Below are 12,860 nucleotides of genomic sequence, written 5' to 3'. Positions count from 1 at the left end.
GAATTTCTTCTTTTGCAAGACTTTTGACATTCTAGGAGTGTTCATCAAGTGTTCTGAGTTCCACTTTTAGCTAAGCCACAAACCAGCCTGCAGACTCAAAACGTTGGTTTTTCAAATCTTTTTGTGGCATGAAAAGCCTTTGTTACACTCAGAGAATAGTAAATTTCTAAAGTGCCATGGAAGGAGTCTCTAATCTGCATGTTGTGTCAGGTGAGCAAGATTTTTCCGAGGATGTCGAGTGAGGTAAGAATAGAAACCCATTTCAATAGGCTTAGATCCTAAGTACTGGCTCAGGATGCTTAGGAGTTGGGAGAGGGATTATGTTGTATTTAACCCTTTGTTATTTCTTCTTGCTTTCCCGCATTGTTACTTAGTATCCAGCATAATCAGTGAATAGAGATGCTTTTTGAAAGCTTTTTTTTTTGGTCTGTTTATGTGATCCTCTTCTTAGGAGGCCTGAAAGATGGCTTGATAGCGCCAACTAAAAGGATTTAAATTAACCTTCTCAGAGTGGGCTTTGGATTACAAACCTGACTTTAACTTGAACATTGAAGTATTTCTTCTTTTCTGGTGCTATAAATCACTGACATTTCTCTGTACTCAAATAAAACCAAACCCACATTCAAAGCCCTGCTTGTGCAGAAATCTAAGTCAGAACTGTGAAACTAATATCTTGGGCAGTGCTGCATTAGGAGTTGTGTTTCACTCTTTTTCTTCCTTCCCGTTGTCCCCAGGTTGATAACACATAAATGGTTAATGTGGAATCTAGAATGTCTTTGCAGAATTAATTTTTGAGTTTTTTTAAAGGAGTATCTTCTGCTGCCTAGCACACACAGAGTGCCAGCAACTGAGATTTTCTTGCATGTACAACCTGGAAGATTGCAAGGAATCCTTCTGATTAGTACTGCAAGAGAAGAAGGAGCTGAACAACCACAATACTTCTGGGTTATTGCAAAAGTTTGCCTTAACTCTGCCTCCTGGTAATCAAGAGCCTTAAAGCTTGGTTGCATCTCCTCCCTTGTGATGTACAACAGTGTCATTCTCTCCATTTAAGATCTTATTTTGCAAAGATGTTTACTGATTTGTTTAAGGAACTCAGAGAAGCCTGCAGTGGCCATGGGATTAAGCTCAAATTTCTCAGGTCTCGTTGTGGCCCCTGCTAGATCTTGCTTCATCTGAAAAAAGGGTTAGGGTCTTTAGAACAATACTTCATGGACTCTTGCCTTGTGTGTAGCAGTTTTCTGTGGTGTCGATGTATGCTTTTAGCAGTTTACAGAAGAAGCTGTTCCTCCTCTGATGACAATTAGTCTGCAGTCATCTCCCTAGATTACTCTTGAAAGATGCTCTGGGAGAGTGGAAGGCTATTGCTGGCGTGTTCGAATAAATAGCAGAAGGTGACAGGAGTGTATGTAGCATTATTGCCACCAGTGACCTGGAGCACAGCCCCAGTTTTCTTTAATCTGTGGTTAAACTCTTGAGTCCAGCCTAATAAAAGAATTCTATGCATAGGTGGTGAAATAAACAACTTCTAATTGAGAGTGAATCATCTCTGGAATTAACTACTCTAAAGCTTTTTCAAACTGTGAAAGGAGGAGTAGGAAGCACTTAATGAATGTGTTTTTAAACGGGCAATTTGTATTTAGCTCATCAAGCTAGGAGCATGTTGTGCTCCTTTTACAGACCGCAGATGACAAGAGCAATTGTATATTGTTTTTAAAACTTAACGTAGATTAGGAGGTTGTGATAACATAAATGACAGATTTCTGCACTTCAGTGGATGCATTTCAAATGGAATGAGGTAGTGACTTAGTGCTTTTTAAAAATTAATCCTTACCTGCTTTTTTTCTCTGTCGGTGTTGGGGCAGCCTTAGTGTTGCTGGTTTCTGCGTGCAGCCTTTGCTCTGTACAGCGTGGCTGCCTGGCTTGTGTCCTAAGCAAGAATCTCCTCTGGGGTTGTCAGTTTGCAAAGACATTCCTAAATGGGTTGTGAGGTGGAAAGATGCTGTTAACATAGGCAAAAAAAGAAGAAGAAAGCACTTCTAAAAACCTTCTTTTCTTTTTCTTTCTATAGCCGTAGCATGTCACTTAAATCCCTTGACGGGATAGGGCAGAACCACAGCTTTGGGATTAGTGCGTGTGATGGATTTAGGATTTGAAGCAAGCATGCGTTGCAGTGTTTGCATTGTATCTGGCTTTTACTGCCTGGAGAGAAATGTTCTTCTTTTTATCAGGACTGTCCACTAAAATGCTGAGGAGAACCTTCTGAGAAAAAAATGAAGACTGGGACAAAGATATTTTGAAGAGCTGTATGAGAAGAAAATGTGATTGTTCTTTTTTCTTCAGAGCTGGAAAGAGACTGAGGAGCTTAAGCACCTAGACAGATTCACAGCGAAAGGCAAGGGTGGCTCAGGAGGGCGGAGAGGGGAATGGATTGTACTTCCTTACTGCAATGGATGTTGCTGGTTGGTTTTGAAGAGCAAGTAGAGCCCTCAGCAAGAGTGGGACTTGCAGATCTGTTAGTAATCAGATACATGAAAGGGCGACCTGCATGTGGGAGTGTCTGTCCGAAGGAAGGAGCGGCATGGAGAAGCCAACAACTGCGAATCGGTGTAATGTCTGGTCTCTGCTGAGCAGCTGGTAAAGTAGCAACGGAAAAAGCGTGTCATCGGGAGGTCTTTCCGTCCGGAAACGGAGTCGTCTACACGCCATCCTGCCTCATGGCCCTGTCTGTGTCCGTCACAGGTCTTCCCCAAAATGTTGAATTGAAACCCACCCAGTCTGCAAAAAGAGACACATAGGTACGTCACGTAGGATGAGAAGGATTTTGTTGGGATTTTAATATTCTAAATCTGGACAGGGGAGGAGGCCTAAATTTACTGTGGAACTGCTCTGTAACAACCTGAGAAATACCACTGGATTTTGGAAATCACCAATTATCTTGGGTTTTTTTCCCAATAGTTTTTTTAATTGAAAATGTGTGCTGCAGAATCTTGATACCTACTAAGGCCGCCAGTGCTTGTATTCAGTTCTGAAGCTGCCTCAGATATCTGTCTCAGCTATGGATGCCTCCAAATCTCCCTTGCTTCAAAATAAGTTCTCAGTGGCCCGTCTGGCTGAAGAGTTTTTCTGGGTTGGTGGCAGCATCGTAGCTTCTCCAAGATGGAAAATCGGCCATATTGGTAAGATGCAGGCTCAGCACCTGCCGCTTAATTGAAAACGGTGGTATCATCTTGAAAGCTTTTATGTTTAAATCTTATTTAGTAGCAACTTTGTCTAGCACAAGTGTGGTGGAATGGAAAAGAAGGAAGAACTTGAGCCACAGGCCTAGTCCTGTGTTATTTTGCAAGATTGCTGGTGGATTTCTCTTTCAAGAACCTCTCAGTTTTAACTTCATTACTGATTTCTTTATGCTGTACTGGGAAAACAAATGTGAAGTTGTACATTTTGATATGTGCAGAGCTTTTGAAATAGAATCTCTCTCTCAATACCCACAGTGAGATAGGTTTGCTCTCTGCCAGAGTTTGTGCGCCTCTTAGCTCTTTGATTTTTTCATGCAATATTTGTAGTTTTCAGTCTTTGAAATGAGCAGTTTGGAGTATCTCTGTTGTATTCTTCCATAGCAGGTCACTGGACTTTTGGAAGGTTATTTTCTGAATACTAATACACAATGGCAAAACTCTTAAGCTTCACTAGCGATCTGAGAAGGATCCCTTTTTGCTTCCTTGCAGCCTTCCTTTTAAATAGGTCTAAAACCAGCAAACCTGGTTCGAAATGGCTACAGAAATTAGATGTTTCCTGCCCTGGTAAATGCATTTCAGTAGCAGTCTTCTTGAGCCACCCATATCCAACCAGCAAATCTGTAATGGCCTTGACCGGAACAATCCTGGGAGCACTTCTTTCGTCCTAGTCATCTCTCACTTCTTTAACAAAGAAGTGGGAGGTATAGATAGCTTAGATATTAATGGGAATTTTCGCAGAGGTTTGGAAATGCCATCCTACTCTTCTGCTGCGTTCCCCTGGACCCAGGTGGTTGGTGGAGTCTCAACCAAGAGACGGAGAGCTGACAGACTGACCTTGAATTAAGCACTCTAATTTGCACAGGATTAAGAGCATCTCTTCTCCCATTAACATCTCGTTTCTTAGGGGTCGTGTGCCTCAAGGATGGATTCGGTCTTGCATTGTCTCTTGCACACAAGCAGATGCTGTCCCAACCGTTGCTGACAGAATTATGCAGGAATTTTCTTTTTCAAAGATACGAAGACTTATTTTTTTTGCCAATGAATAGTAGAGTTCTGAAATCTAGTGAGACTTGAATCAGCGAGAGCAAATCAAGGGGAGAAAGTTCTTGCACTAGTAGTAGGATGGTTGGTTTAAAAGGTGAGAAGAACGTGCTGACAGGACTGTAGGAATGTCAAATGAAACAAATGAAGATTAATGAAGTTGGATGTGGTTTTCTAATTGGATCCTGGCATAACGATGCAAATCAGCCTGCTGTTGCCTCATCTAGGAACACTGTAGACGGCAAATACCTTAGGTTAACTCCTGATCATGCCACTCGCTGCATGGCAGTGTGTCCTTTTCTGTTCATTTAAGGTACAGTCTTTTCCTTACAATATATGTCATAATAAAGAATAAATATAAAACAAATAACATTTGAAGACTAAGGTTAAATTAATAGAGATGGTTTGCCTCTGTTATGAACCACAGGATGCTAAATTCTCTGACAGAAGTTGTTTTTAGTAGCAATTCATTTGATTCATAAGGCAATGTGTCAAGCAGGAATTACTGCTAATGTATCCCGTTAGTGTAGGTGCCAGGATAGGGAGCAAAACCGGGTTGCTGCAGCCAGTAGTTCCTGTTCCTTCTGTGATAAAACCAGTACTGGAGTGAGTGTCTTCAGGGTCAGAAGTGACGTTCTGGGAGCCTTTGTTAGGAGAGTGGTGTGATGAACCACTTGATTCCTCAAGCTCAACACAATCAATTGTACCTATGCAGAATTTTCAAAATATCTTCTAATCCCAAGACTTTTCAGGTGAACGGAACTCCCACCACGCTGTACTAGATCTATATATTATGTATTTTATATGTTTTTACATCATTATATGTATATATTGATTTTTAAAAAGGATTTGATGCCTCCTGTCTAAACTGAAAGCGATATTTCTGGCAGGAATAGCCGGAGCCAGTCAGTTCTCTGGTGTACCTATTGACGAGCCAGTTGGAACTGCAAAATCATTTCCAGCGAGACTTTTGTAAGAAGTGGCAATTATCTTCTCTTCAATGGATTCGCAGTGCTGAATGTATGACGAGTGTGGGAGTCTTCTGTTTGCATGTGGGAAAGCTGTTTTGGTTTGGTGATATTTTCAGGGAACAGCTTGCCCTTACGGTGCACGTGTACCGGAGGGGTTTCTCTAGGCTCACAAGCATGTTGCATCTTCTGGAGGCCCCGAAAAAGAAATAAGCCTCTGAAATCTATTTTCCTTCCTTATAGTGTTTAGAATAGGGGTTGTTTGAAGCCCGCAGTCAGGATGCATCGTGTCAGAATCTGTTAAGAGGGCAGAACGCGGCCGAGCTGGAGGAGGCTGCCCTGCTGACTTCTGCACAGAGACTGCTGGGACCGGAGCTGGACGATGTGACCTGGAGCCGCTTCGAACCTCAGACGTGAATCTTTTGACAAAGCTGGCCCGTGTATAAAAATACTCAGTGACTCAGTCCTTCTCACTTATTTTCATTCTCACATGCTAAAATTCTCCCACTCCTTCACACATTTACTTCAGACCCAGAAACTCCTAAAAGACAATAATGCTACTGAACCATAAATAATTAATTAGCAGAACATCTTTCTAAGTAAACAATAAGCATGAAATTGGACTCTTTGTTTCTTCCTTGTGTCGCGACAAATTGCAGAGATTTATGGATTGTGCAGTTTTGTTATTTTTTGTTACTTTAAAACTTTTTATAGTAACTATAAATGTTCGTATGAACTATGAAAAAATCACTCTGAGTCTTTCTGCTGCGTCAGTCTAGTGTCACTTTGCAGGACGCAGGAATGGAACTAAGTGTTCTACCTTTCTGTCTCTTGCCCTGCGCTGACCTTGCTTTTTGCCTCAGCAGAGATCCGTCTGCTCTCCGGGGCTGTATTTTGTCCAGATGCAAACTGAGACAACTTATTAGATCAAAAGAGAGTCTCAGCTGAATTCTGTAAAAAGGTACTACTGAAGTGCAAAATGTTATTTAATCAAGAAGAAAACTTCAGCCTTAATTGAAGATAGTTAGGAGCTGTTTCTTCCAAAAGATGATTCATTGCTAGACTGCAGGCTTTGAAGGAAAGAAATAAATGCTCAAGGTATCTGAACAATAAGAAGCAGTTATACTTGTCTTCTCCTCAGTGTGCTATTCTCATTTACACGTCCTAGAAAGTCTTTGGGGAAAGAATACCTGATCTTTTGCTTGAGATAAGTACTGCTATGATTCTTATTTTATTTTTTCTGTTGGTCTCTCTGTTGCCTCAAGCTTTCAGTCGTGCAGGCAGGCAGGAGGGTGCTGCAGCGTGCACACGTCTGTAGGGGTGTGAAGGTGCCCTGCTCCCCTCTCCATCTCGCTCTCCTGAGCTTCCTCCAGACGCCACTCGCCAAGGTCTCTGTGTTTCCTTTGAGCTTTTCCTTCCTGTCATGTTGGTAGGGCCCAGAAAAGCTGCTGCTGTTCTCCTAACACAAAGACGAAGGTGTTTCTTGTGCTTTCCTTTTCTTGTATCACCAAAGCAAGCAAAACAGTGACAGATACTTAAGTATTCGGAGAGGTGTGAGCACACACTTGGCAGCTCGCTGCGGGCTCGTGTCCGCAGACACCACTTGCAGTCGGGCGCTGAATCTCCACAGAACAGCCCCAAGTCCGGATCCGCTCCCGTCCACGCTGGGTAGGTTTGGGTGAGCCATCCTGCAGCAGAATCCAAGTGCTGCGTTAGAAAAGCTATCCAGGGATGCTTATTAAAATTTTAACAGCTGAGAACTATATACTTGCCTCACATAAAAGCAAAGTAAATGTGTGTTGCATAAAGCGCACTTTTGTTTTGGTGCTTCTTTGTTATTTTCTGCTTTGTAACGGTGATGGTCTTTTGAGTTTTCTCCTGCTTCTGCTCTTTTGATAATATAACCTACTGCAATAAATTCTAGCGAGGAAAATGGAAATCTAATGTCATTTGAAGTCTGGGGGCTTAGTACTAACAGAAAATGTTTTATTAGCTATTTTGACCATTTTTTCCCCCCTCAAAATACTGTGAACTTTGGGAAATGAAGTTGAAATTTTCTGAAGTTATTACCCAGTATATTTAAGAAGTATTCATCTTCCTTCTGAACGGGAATGAAATTGATACTGGCAAGATTGCAGTGTCTGGGAAATGGTAAAGCCGAGTTTGGAGCAGATATTGCAGTGAATTCCAGTAATGCTGCTGAGCTGTGGGCACAGTGTTTGCTTTTATGGCTAGTTCCTGCTGGCCACATGAATTTCATCTGAAGGCATCTGTGATAAAAGCCGAGGCATTGGCTTGAAGGAATGCAATGTTGCATCAGGGATTTTCTTGTTCTTAACAACTTGCCTCTGTAAATGTTTCATTGACACGAACAATGTACGCTACAGAATTGTGGTTTTCAATCTAAATTTTCTTTTGTTATTAGTGATTTGCTTTCAAATCAGTCTATTTTTGTTGAACCTCCTTTTCCTGAGTAAATTAATTGAATTTGTCTGAAGACGAGCTCTGAAGCTCAGGGTCATCAGTGATTTTTTCCCTTTTGTTTTACCCTACCCTGCTTCTCCGGGCAGTCAAGATGGTCTTAAGGAGGGTATAGGCCTTGTGCCAAGCCCAGCGTAGGTACGTTTCATACCTATTAATACAGGAATGAAAACGTTCACATTTACAGGCAAGCCTTGGTGGTTGTCAAGAATCTTCTGACTTTTTGATCATATAACCTCACCTCATATATCAGACGGTACAGGAAATCTTGTCTTTTGACTTGAACTGTTAATTTGGCTGCTGCTTGATATATTTTCTTCTTGCGGAGGCAATTTTAAAGGGAGCAAAGTCTGACTTACTAATGTCACTTTATTTCTCTCTTCAGTGGAAAGATGTATGAGTTCCATGCAAACTGGTACCCAAATGGTCAAACTCCGTGGCAGTTCCAAAGGGCTGGTCCGCTTTTATTACCTGGATGAGCACAAGTCGTGCATTCGCTGGAGACCCTCTCGAAAGAATGAGAAAGCCAAAAGTGAGTGTCACCACAGAACCCTCCTTCTGATTCCTGTTGGGGTCTTGCCCTCTTCTAGACAAAGAAGCATCAAGGATTTGGCTCGTTCACGTGTGTGGTCAAGAAGAATGTCGTAGTTGAATTTAAAGGGCAATAAATGGTTTTATTATATTAAGTTGCTCTCGTTAGCTGTGCAGGTTTCAGCGGTGTTGTATGTTTTAACGGAGTTGCAGGCAAAACCTGTGTGAATCGGGCACCTTGCAGGGTGAGGTTTGGACCCTTTCTCTGCCGAACAAATGGGTATGTCCAGCCTGGGGCACGCACACGGTCATTAATGAGTTCTGTGCCTTTGTCGTTCCAGTTTCTATCGACTCTATCCAGGAGGTTTGCGAGGGGAAGCAGTCGGAGATCTTTCAGCGTTACGCCGATGGCAGTTTTGATCCCAACTGCTGCTTCAGCATCTACTACGGAGACCATATGGAATCTCTTGACCTGGTGTCTTCCAGTGGAGAGGAAGCACGCACCTGGATCACAGGGCTAAAATATCTGATGGCAGGGATCAGTGATGAAGACAGCCTCTCAAAACGCCAAAGGACGAGAGACCAATATCCTTGTACTGTCTGAGTATTTCCCAGTGGTGGAGAGCCATCGGTAGCATGAAAAAATTGTATATACATGTTTGATAATAGCCACGTTGTTCCTTAACTCCTGTTCAATGTGGTTGAAGCAGACGTTTGATGAGGCAGATAAAAATGGTGATGGCAGTCTGAGTATTAGTGAGGTGCTCCAGCTAATGCACAAACTGAATGTGAACCTACCCCGACAGAAAGTGAAGCAAATGTTTAAGGTAAGAAATGAAAATGTTTTGGTTTGTTTTTTTTTTTTCTGAAAGAGCAAGGAATGAGCTGCTGGAGATTTAACATGAAACCTGAAAGAGAGATTGTAAATACTTCAGCAGCTGGCTTGTTTCCACTCTACTGAGAGATACTACACAGTCCATTTGGTAAATTGAGAAGAGCTCCAGAAACACATCATAGAAAAATTGTTATTTGTAGGAAAAGGCATTACACCAGGTACCTTCTGATGTTACATAACGCACGGTACATGCATAAAGACACACAGTACGAAGATTTTTTTTTTTTTTTTTTTTTGGCTATACTTGTTGATCTGAAACTCAGTCATACTTCTGCCTCTGATTTCATTCTCTCTAATAAATGTTATCTGGTAAGATATCCACTGTTCTCCAATAACTGGTGCTACTAAAATATGCAGTGTGCAAACTTCCGTATCCGTCACATTTTTTTGGCTGCTAAGAGCTGTTTGTTTGACATTGCTTTCTATCGACCCTGACCCAATTTATCGGCCAGCTGAACTGTGGAGATGTGTATGCTTTTGTAATCAAAAAATCTGTTGTGTGAAGGACCTGGGCAGAAGTTGAATCAATAGTTCTCAGCATAGTGAACTGCCGTGATTTTTACACTAGACTGAGTCAGGGACATTTCAGCATAATTTTCCAGCAGCTCTGGTGTTTTAGGGAATGTTCTATTGCAGAGGCTGTGAGAGATTGTTTTAGAGAAAACTAAGTACTGGAATTTCAGTAGCACTGAAAGGAATCACGTCTAGAAAGTCAAACTCTGTCCGCGTCATCGCGTGGAGCTGAATACGGAAGTTTTGCCTAACTTAGAAGAATGCTCTGGAATTACCTACCTGTGTGTGAAATCGATCCATTTAGAAGAGGGATGCTAAGAAGTGTAAATCCTAAGGTTTAGATGGTGTTAAGAACCTTGACCGAAGAGCACTTTTGCTGATGAAAGCCACTAATGACAGAATCGTTGCACTGTTAAAGAGCCCAGCCTGTTGTTGCAGCCATGTCAGGCAGTGTCCACCTGCATTTCATTTCAGTGTCGCTTGGGTTTTGTGCAGGAGTTTGTTTATCTGAAGTTTTTCAGGCCGTTGCTAGGCAATTGGCGTATCTCATTGCCTTGTTGCTGTGTGATGCAGGAGGCTGACACGGATGATAACCAGGGCACGCTCGGCTTCGATGAGTTTTGTGCCTTCTATAAGATGATGTCAACACGCCGGGATTTGTACCTGCTGATGCTCACCTACAGCAACCACAAGGACTACCTGGACGCAGATGACCTGAGGCGCTTTCTGGAGATTGAACAGAAGGTGGGCCCAAGCCAGGAGAAGGCTTCCAGTCCGTGTGCCTCCCTGCTGGGGATGCGCTGCCTTTTCAAAGGGCTGGGAGCTCACTTGTCGTGTGTGTGAAAAATAGGCGTCTCTTGATTTTCATCTTGTAGGCTGGCACGACTAGTCCTTGAATTTTCTTGCTCTCGGTACCTCTTTCTTCTGTTGGCTCTTTTGCTGTGTCCCTAAATGTAGTCTCTACAGCTGCTTTCTTTCCCATGTGTTCTCTTAGGACAATTCTGCCGGGATCTGTCTTTTCCCAGCGTTTGGTGCCCGGCTGCAAGGACCGTGTTTCTGGCTCTCCTTTTGAGTTAGCACATAGTACGCGGCAAGGCACTGAATTACTTTATCACACTATCTGCGTTTGTAAAGCGGAAGATTATGTCTTTGAAGAGCTGTTGAGAGGGTTTTTGATGTCTGGAAAAGTTTTTTGAGAGTTCATAGCAGTACACACTAAGTTGTCTCTTAATGCTTTAACTCCCTTGCTGGAAGGGGTCTTAAAGACTGTTTTCCCCTTTCACTGGTCTGAACCTGGTGAAGTATTTTTGTCTGACAAACCAGGTAATGTGTGTGTGTGCCTGCATCATAAATCTCCATCCCTTTTAAATGTTATTTAGAAAGCGAATGAATACAAAAGCCACCTCTCTGGCAGTCGTCTTTTTAGATAAGTGGGGTATGTTTCCATTTCATTGGTCAATTGGTCCTCCAGATGGTGAGAGGAAAATGAACAGGACACAAATCAGCTCAGTTAATCACTGACGTGGACAACTCCTGCCTGTGGGGCTTCTCTCCCTGGCCCAGTGCTACTCTTTCTCATACAATATGTACAGGGAAAACAAGTGTTCAGTCTGTGTTTGAAGCTGTACCAGAAAAACCTTCTGTTGTTCTATTTATCTTTTGAACCCAGCAAACCTATAATGTTTGGGCAAATAAAGGATTAGGGCTTTTTTTTTCTTCTTCTTCTTCTTTTACTTTTATTTGTTAGGTTTTAAATTACTACCAGAAAAGACATTGATCTGGTAGCAGCTATGCTGGTGGTTTCATTTCCCCCTAAGCAAAGCTTCCGCGATGCCGGAGCAGTCATCAACTCGGTCGCTTCATTGTTCGTCCCCTCTGGTGACAAGGGCTGTATTTTCATGTGTCCTGTACGGCATCTAATGGAAAGCATTTGCTGGACCTCTCAGGACAGGGATATTAAATAATAGCAGGGATAATAATTAGAGGATAAATCAACAGTAAATAGCAGGATTATTAAATAATAGTGTTAAAATCGAATTATTGAAACATTGCAAGGTAAAAATCCCTACGGCTTATCATAAGTGGCCCTTTTTAATAAATTAACAACATTTGCAAACGTATGTTATTTCCCTTTGTACTACTTCTTTTTTTGGGGGGTTGAGATCACAAAGCAACCTTGAAGTTAGCAGCTTTCCTCAAGGAGCTCTCTGAGAGCATTATATCCTAATTCTCTGCTAGGTGCCGATTTTCCTGTCTGCCACATCAAGATGCGCCTTTTTCCCATTTTATTTTAAACTAAAACGCCTTTGATAATGCAAACTAATCCTTTAATCCTGGAAGAGAAGGAATCCCATTGGTTTGTGACAAAGCTTGCTGTGTTTGGATGTTCTGTGTGCCTAACACCACCCCAAGCAGATGTGACCTACGAGGCAGAACTCTGCTGGCTGTGGTCAGGAGCTGCCGATAGGACGGGGCCTTTGCACGAGCAGCCTGGCTCTGGTCTGACCCGACACTGAGCGGCAGGAGTGACAATCTCAGCGGGTAGCTGGAAATCCTTCCTAGCACCGTGGATGATCTGGCCAGCTGTCAAACTGTGTGCAGAGGAAAGAGCGAAGAGAAAGCTGCGAGTGCTGCTTAACACTTTGGTCTTGCTGCTTTTACAGATGACAAATGTGACGAAAGAGCATTGCCTGGAAATCATCAGCAAGTTTGAACCGTGCCTGGAGAACAAGAAGGAGGGAGCTCTGGGGATTGATGGTAGGCTGCCTGGTGTAGCTTTTGTAGGAAAGAGCCAACTGTTTAAACGCTAATGAGGATGTTGCATTTGTTTGCATAATATATAATAATATTGGAGTCGTACAGAGTATGCTTTTCAGTAATTTTTTTAAAATATCTATTATTTGCTGAGGAACCAAGAGTGAAATTGGTGCTCTTTGTAGAATTTCTCTGAAGGTATGTATCACAGTGAAGCAGCAGTTGCTGAAGGTCATCTGGAGCTGGATGTGTCTTATTTTGTGCTTTTGGAAAATACAGTAAAATTGAGTTGCATCATTCCTGCAGGTATTTTTGGAAACCCTTTAAGTTTTCATAAGAGGAGTGATCTGACCCAGAGTAAACATGTGAAGTGGGATGATAGATGAAATTTGTCTAGAAGCATGCTTTCCTGACCTCTGCTGCTGAAGCCTTCACTCT

At 42.3% G+C, this 12,860-nt stretch overlaps 1 protein-coding gene across 1 annotated transcript in view; it reads left to right on the top strand.

Moving 5' to 3' along the window:
- The first annotated feature begins 3,103 nt into the window (after nt 1-3,103).
- The window catches only part of PLCH2 (phospholipase C, eta 2), a 32,351-nt gene continuing 22,594 nt past the window's right edge, over nt 3,104-12,860 (top strand). The window contains exons 1-6 of the mRNA XM_009875351.1: nt 3,104-3,179; nt 8,115-8,261; nt 8,602-8,845; nt 8,958-9,087; nt 10,242-10,412; nt 12,332-12,425. Coding sequence (XP_009873653.1) covers nt 8,126-8,261; nt 8,602-8,845; nt 8,958-9,087; nt 10,242-10,412; nt 12,332-12,425 — 775 coding nt within the window. The 5' untranslated portion in view covers nt 3,104-3,179; nt 8,115-8,125. The remainder of the gene's footprint in view (nt 3,180-8,114; nt 8,262-8,601; nt 8,846-8,957; nt 9,088-10,241; nt 10,413-12,331; nt 12,426-12,860) is intronic.

Source organism: Apaloderma vittatum, unplaced genomic scaffold (assembly GCF_000703405.1).
Source record: "Apaloderma vittatum isolate BGI_N311 unplaced genomic scaffold, ASM70340v1 scaffold22020, whole genome shotgun sequence".
In the NCBI taxonomy this organism is placed as follows: domain Eukaryota; kingdom Metazoa; phylum Chordata; class Aves; order Trogoniformes; family Trogonidae; genus Apaloderma; species Apaloderma vittatum.
The sequence above is the reverse complement of the archived record's forward strand: the minus strand, read 5'-3'. Positions and strand labels throughout refer to the sequence as shown.